Consider the following 7696-nt stretch of genomic DNA (forward strand, 5'->3'; position numbering starts at 1 on the left):
GTTTATATAATGAAAATAAAATCAAACATGAAGTATTGTAGGATTATTTGGAGAATGCTACTTCATGCAACCAAAACAAAGAAAATGTACCCTGGAGTCAGGAAAAACTCTTAGTACACAACTACACTAAAGCATTGTGAAAGTTAGAAATGTTTTATGACATTGTATGAGTTCATTTCAGTATGTAACCCCTATGTGCTGTTCTTGTAGACCCTGTTGACAGCACTTCTTTCAGTACAGTAACACAACTTGAGTGAACACGGTAGGATTTTACTTTGAGGCCCCTCAGTAAAGTAATAGCATGGTACAAAAATGTTTAACTTTTTAGACATTAACATTTAGCAGAAAGAACATTTGTTTATATGGAGCCTTGAAGATAAAAGGTGAATTTGTTTATGATTTGAATACAGCCTTTTGCTTTCAGATGTTTTTGACAGTTGCTATTACCAGCCTCATTTCTTGCATAATTAAATTGATTTACTTTGAATTTCTGAACTGGTAAATCTATTTCTAATAAATATTTACTAGGATTTATGTTCAAACTTGTATTCTGTAAAATTGACTTCATTCTTTAACTCGGGTAAACTCTCAGGAATGCTTAATGTATAAATAAAAGACTGAATAATTTACATTTTTTGTCAAAATGCCACATACATTTCTAAAAATGTCATTTTCCTGCTATCTTCCACCTTCTTAGCTTGCCATCTTCCATTTTACTTGCCTTGTAGAGAGAAGCAGCACAAAGTTCATTTCATGATGAAAGATAAATCAGTCTCATCTGAGTCAAAGAGTGGAATTCAGTTCATATAGGTCTTAAGAAATTGGCATGGTAGATACTGCCCCTTCATGGGAAGCTCCTAAGTTTTGTGGTAGCACAACCCTAGTTTTTCTCTTAGGAGATTTGGGTTCTGGGTGCCCTCCCCTTTACCATAGTTCCTAAGTTCACAGCCATCTCTCTCCCAGTAGGTACTAGAGTACCTCTTAGACTGCAAACAGATGTTGCCAGTGTGTTGCCACAACACCTAAGAATTTCTGTGCCCTTTTCACGTACCATAAATGCCTAAATTTGTGAGCACAACAATTTGTGGTCATAGTTAGTGCCACTGTTTCGTTGCCAGTGACTTCTAAATTATGACAGGAGAGCATGGGCAGCTTGGAGCTCTCCAGCCACCCTAAGCAGGCATTTCTGCGCTTCAGTGGTCTGATTCTGCATGACCACAAATCCCCCTGCAAGGTAATTCCCAGGGCCTGGTCTGCAAGTGTGGAGTGAGAAACCCTCGTGGGAGGTCCCCCCTCTGCACTTGCAGGCACATGCCCTAAGAATGTCCCCTTCAAGGGGATCCTGGTGAGCTCTGCTGCAAAGGGACTTTGCTGCACCCTGATTTAGCTCATGGTCTGCAAGTGCTAAGCAGAGAACCCCCTGGGAGACCCCATTCCCCCCCTCCCCTCCACACTTGCCTACACTTGTCATGAGAATTCTCCTGTGGAGGATTCCCATGGTGCATGTATCATGCTGCTGCACCTAGAGAGGTTCCCCTCTTTGCAGACATGTCCCAGTTGAGCGGGGCGCAGCACCCAGGACAACAACACGTGTAGACACCATTGAAGGGTATCACCTGTGCTAGGACACATCCCAGCATAGCAGATCCAGTGTAGAGAAAATACCTGTATATAGCCTTAGATTTAGCCTTAGCCTTAAATTTAGCCAATGTTTACTCTTTTGTCTTCATCCTTCTTGATCTGTCTGCCACCTTTGACACTTCGGATGTTTATCATGGTTTGCTTTGTCACTTCACAACTATAATTTTCCTAATTCTCTGACAGCCTTGCGTAAATACTGCTTCACTATATCCTTTATTGGCTGCTTCTCCCCATATTTGGTATGGAGTTTTATCCTCCTGGATTATATCCTCAGGCAATTTTTATTTATTTCTCTTGGCTTCTAGTTTTACCAAATTTATGCTGCTGTTTTCCAAACTACTTTTCTACCACCAGCCTCTATAGCTATAGTGGTTTTTCTGACACGTTTTCTTAAATAGTCAGTCACTGTGTAGAACTGCCTCCTTTCACTCAAATTTCATTCTTTCCTGTTAACTCCTCTCTTTTATGACCTTATCACCATTGCCAGATTCTTGGGATAATCTGCCATTTTTCTTCTAATTTTTATTCTTTGTCAACATTCCTAAATTTTCCTTTCTTCTACTTTGTCTGTGCAATTCTTCCTTCCTTCGATAACATCCCTTAAATGTAACGGACAAAAAATTATGTCCTCTCTTGATTACCATAACCTGACCTCACTGGTTATCACATCTTTCTCAACCAGGGCTTCCTAAATACCACTGTCAAAATCACCTTCTCTTTGCATGTCTCCAACCATAGTATATCCTCTTCCTTGTTTTCTCATCTCAAATTAAATGCACTCTCATCACTCTGGCCTATCTAAGGGTATAGACACACATACATTTGGAGGCTTTTCAAAAGAGAAACATTTTAAAAGGGCAACAGCTGTTATGTTCTAATTGTTACTTGTGGACAAGTTGAGAACAATACAAATATAGCAAAAGCACTCCAACTTCAACACTACTTCATTCATTTATGTCATTCTGAACTTGTCCATGAGTAACAATTACAATGTAACAGCTGCTGCCCTTCTGAAATGTTCCCTTATTAAAAAAACTCTAATCTTCGTGCGTTCATACCCTGAAAATTCTTGCCCCTTGGTGTCCCTTCTTGCCCCATGTTGTCATTTTGCCTCCTTGCCTCCTCTTGTAGTCACTGCTGTTCCTATTATCTTTTCTTATTTCTCAATTAAATTCCATTTTGTACTTTTGGCTTTACACTTTTCACCTTACATGACCTTTCCGCTTAGCATTCTCTCTCTTTCTTTATGTCTTATCCTGCTGTCCACTTTGAGCCACTGTTTTTGCTTCAATATTCACCTAATCCTCCAACTTCCAGCCATTTGTCATCTCTTTTTTATTGTCCATATGACTGGTATGATTTTTTATTGTCCATATGAAGCGTATGACTTCTCATACACTTTTTGTGGCAAGGGAGTATCTTCAAATTGGAAAATATTTTTAAATTATAGAAAAATTGTATGCAAGTTTTGTAATTATAAAAAGAATAACACTGTAAACAAAGAACAGATAAGGGGTCCAGATAACAGCACAGGTAACAAACATGCTAAAGAATTCTACATATCTGTAAGAAGTTGCAAAATAATAGTTTATAAGAAGCTGAAGAAGAAAGCTCTGTTGAATCTATTGAAATCCCTCCCAGCTTTTCTGTCCATATAGGATTCCAGCTCTGCAGATAAGGCACCAAAACAAAAGTAATATGTATACATTCTTTGCTTTATTATGCATTCACTGGGTGAGTCTAGATGACTTTTCTTCTCGTGTATCAGTTTCCCCTGTAATAGAATTCTTGAATGAAACATGCCATATAAGTGTTTGTTTGTGTGTGTGTATATATAAAATACACACACATACATATATACATGTGTGTGCATATGTGTGTATGCACATGTATATTTATATGTGTACATACATGTATATGTATGCTTATGTATATATAATGTTTATGTAACACAAGTTTTCATTCCATTCATTACAAGGAAAAGTAAACAGTAATAAATACAGGGATGTAATTTCAACTCCACTTCAACACATTTTAATAAATAAAAAACTTTTGAAAATGTCTGTTGACATACTGTCTCCTGCCAGAACATGTGCGCTCTAAAAAATGGGTTTAAATAAATCTTTGAAATGAACACAAATGTTTAAATATCTCATAGAAATGGCAGTTTTTTCTTTGTTTTCTTTAACTCTTAAGACCAAAAGATTAACTTAATGGGGGAAAACAGATTCTTGATGTACATTTTTTATGTTTTAAATAATATTTTTATGGGGTGATCTTCAAGTTCATACAGTCACTCTAATCTTATTTATCTTCATAACTTTTTCATGCTTGCTTGAGTAATTACTTAATATGTGATATGAAAATTTTTACAAGATTATTTCCCACAAATACTGAATGATTTTTTCCAAATAATTTATGTTGTAAAGTCCTTATTTATTGTGCTAAAATAATTTTAAGAAGCCAACTTTTATGCATTTTCAGCATTTAATCATATTTTCCTTTTCTTTTCAGCTTCTTAATTAAATGAACTCAAATGGGATTCACATTAACTTAATGTTTACTATGAAGATAAGCTGTTACTGATACTATCTGTTCACCAACATTACGTTTATTCAACAGTCTGTGTTCATTCATGTGTTTCTTTGTGATAATTTATATAGCATAATTATAGAGAAATGAATTTGTGGTTTTTATATTTTATGTAATGAATGTTTCATTTAATTTATAGAAACAAGTATAGTAAACCTTAAATGTTATAACAGGAGTTGTGAAAAATAGTTTTCAGTACTGTATATTCAGTGGTACAGGATTTAAACAAAGTTAATTATGCTGTGTCTTTTGGTTGTATGGCTGCCTGTTGACTCTTTAGTAAAGGAACATGGAAGCAAATGTTAGAGGACCCTCTCCCCTTGCAAAGTATTACAAAGTTGTCTTTACATGCACTTTAGAAAAACCCTGAACAAAATACTGTTTGTTCTCTGACTCCTGTTGGAGAAACCATACAAGAAATGGAAAGCATAATTTGATTACATAAATACCATTTATGTATTCAACCTTATCAAGCCATCTTGCTTTGAAAAATAAAGAAAATATACATTGAACAAGCTGTATGAGTTTATTATTTTCACAGAATACAACTGATTAAAGTCATGGTCCTTGGAACTGAATTACTCAAGAAGAATAAAGATTGTGGCCCAAAGATTGAGTAGTGCTTCTACATAAGAGCTTGATCTGCCCAAATAAAACCCTGCACCACAAATTATTAAAAATGTACAAACAAAACTCACTAATCATGGTATTTAGGAGGCCCAGCCAATGCTGGAACAGGATTAAAGTTTATAAACCTCCACCTGCTAGTCACCCTAGTCAATGAGGTTGTAAATGGCTCCACAGCATTTAGTCTGCCATTCATTATTTTTCTCAGACCTCTTGAAGGGGCTAGGTAGTGTTCCTTAGTAACATCAAGGGTATCAGCATTGTGAAAAGGGACTCCAGAATTGCACAATACAGATCATTAGTAATAATAATTCAGTCTAGATTGACATCATTGAAAAGCTTGTGGGACTTCCATATCCTCTTGGCATAGAAAGCTGTCAAAATATCCTACACAATTGTTTAAAAAAAGCCTAGTAGTTTTTGTTCCAGATGCTACCAAAAATGTAAAATAAAGAAGGCTGGAGTTAATTTTGCACCGCATTGATTTCATTTTCCTTTTGTGGTGAAAGTTCACACACTGTGCTCAAAATGACAGTGAACCTGTAGTCAAGCTCAATGATGCCAACCTTTTTCCAAACCAAAACTTCCTTCCTATTCCTAAGACTCCTCTCCCATTTAATAATGCTGGAAAGTCTAGATAGTCACCTTGTGACACCTATGCACATCTGCAACGTGATTTTCCCTCTTCTAGTGGACAATTTGTGTTTCTGATGTTACATTCACCTTGTGACTGGTATATACATCTACCTCCGTATATCGGCTTTGTGCCCCAAGCATGATACTGACTATTACACACAACTTTTTGGGTTTTCTTTGATATATTTCTGAAGTGCTTGTTTACAAATGATGGGAACAGATCAGTACCCTGGATAAACAGTTGGCTGATCAAAGATGACACCTAAGAAAGGATTAAGTGATCTGCTTACGCTCCTCCGAAGTTTCTACAAATGCTCATAGTAACATGGACAATGTTACACAAATGAACATTCTCCTTATGCTCGGTTGACCTAGTTCTCATTTATAGCCAAACCATTTCAGCTGCTCTGTCAATACAAAGCAGTATTAAAGGCATTCTTAAAAGTACATAAATGTAATACACACCTACTTTACGGCCTTTTTACCAGGCCAGCAAATAAGAAACCACCCCTTAGAACTCTGAAGTTAGTTTTTTCCTCAAGTCATTGAACAGGTATTCACCAACATCTCCAAGCACATCTGGATGATATCATTTTCCTGGGCCCTTGTCAGGCTGGTGTTTTTTTTGGATATAATAGAGAAACTTTAGTCATGGACTTGGTGGATGATCTTCACTTGGAGATCAACGGGGAAAATTCTGTGTGCTGTTTTTATTCAACCTTTCAGTGGTCTTTCCTACAGGTGACTAAGGTATGATAAAGTGTTTACATCATCTGGTAAGTATTGACAGGTCTACCCTAAATTTGTTCCGATATTATCTAGCAAAGAGGTCCCAGAGACTCCAGTCGACAATCTTGAGATTAGGCAAATGTGAGGTATAGATGACTAAAATAAGGGTCAGGTTCTGCTGTTTTCTCTTGATTTACTGTGGTTCTGGCTGAAAGGATGTTGATGAAGCATACAGTTTAATGTTTCTTACACACCTTGCCCAAGACACAGTTGAGAGTTCAGTAACTTTGCTGTAGTGGTTTTATTTTTATTTTTTCTCACCCTGTTATAAAGGAACTGATGGTTGGAAGAAGTAGAATCTGCATTAGTTCTACCACTGAGGCAGTTTTAGCTACTACTGAGAGAGAGAAAATTGTGATCTGTAGGACTCCCTGCCAGGATCATTCTAGGAATGTAGGCCCAACAGTAGTAGCAATTTACAAGTCACTACACCTTCAGAGAGGTCTTACAGTAGATAAGTTTCTGTTATATTCCCCTAGCCTGTGTGCATGCATGTTTGAGTGGGAATCTGTTGTCAACAGATTTAGAAATCATTGTGGTTTCCCTAGTACTAATTAGATATAACAAAATATTATCCACAAACAAAAAAAAAGGAATTGATCAGTTGTTCATTATCCCTGATCATTGACAGACAAAATAAAACCAATACTAATACAGCAGCATGCCTTTAAAGAGTGGCTTTAATTTGGTGCAACCAGTGCTACAAATGAGGTATAAATCCTCTTTTCACTTGTGACTGACCATTAGCACAATATAAATAGAAAGTTAATATTTTAAAGAAAAGTTAGATATAGTCACTCTAGTCTTCTTCCTCTAAGACATGCTGCCCTTCCTTTTTCTATTGCTTTAATGAAGTGTTACCCAAATTTTTATTTATAAACAATTCTGTTACAATATTTGCCACAAGCAAATATTACAAATATTGCTGTTCCAGATTATTTTGTTGGGCTTTTTCCCTGTAGTAACTTTATTAATCACTAGGTTCCATCTTGTATGATGCTGCTGCTCCTCAGAAAACAAGTGATAAATAAGAATTGTTTTCATTTTTCTTCATTTAAAAGTAGATATCTCTAACAGTAATAACAGCATTTCTTAGAAGTTCACAAACTGAAGAGACTTGATATTTTTTGATACTTGAGAAAAACCTCTAGGTCAGTCAATACTAGATAATGCTCCAGGCAAAAAAACCCCAAAAAACAAAAAACAGAATAGCCAAATTCAGTATGGATCATAGTATATGCAATCAACAAATGTTTTTCTTATCCTTCTTGTAGCATTTGGTTCCAAAAAGAATTCATGCACAAAACTGCATGTGGGAGACTTGAAAGAAAACTTCATGGTTAGCAGTTAGAGCACAACCCACTATGGTAAACTCAGAGTTAAATCTCTCACATTTCACTCAATTGGGAAA

General features: G+C 36.2%; 1 protein-coding gene across 1 annotated transcript in view; it reads left to right on the top strand.

Annotated features, from left to right (window-relative positions):
- The window catches only part of TUSC3 (tumor suppressor candidate 3), a 362952-nt gene extending 358201 nt beyond the window's left edge, over positions 1–4751 (top strand). Inside the window, exon 10 of the mRNA XM_019526355.1 lies at positions 4156–4751. Within this exon, the coding sequence (XP_019381900.1) occupies positions 4156–4171 (16 nt within the window). The 3' untranslated portion in view covers positions 4172–4751. The remainder of the gene's footprint in view (positions 1–4155) is intronic.
- The last annotated feature ends 2945 nt before the right edge of the window (positions 4752–7696 follow it).

The sequence above is a fragment of the Gavialis gangeticus genome, unplaced genomic scaffold, assembly GCF_001723915.1.
Source record: "Gavialis gangeticus isolate Ggan-Ray unplaced genomic scaffold, GavGan_comp1, whole genome shotgun sequence".
Classification (NCBI taxonomy): Eukaryota; Metazoa; Chordata; order Crocodylia; family Gavialidae; genus Gavialis; species Gavialis gangeticus.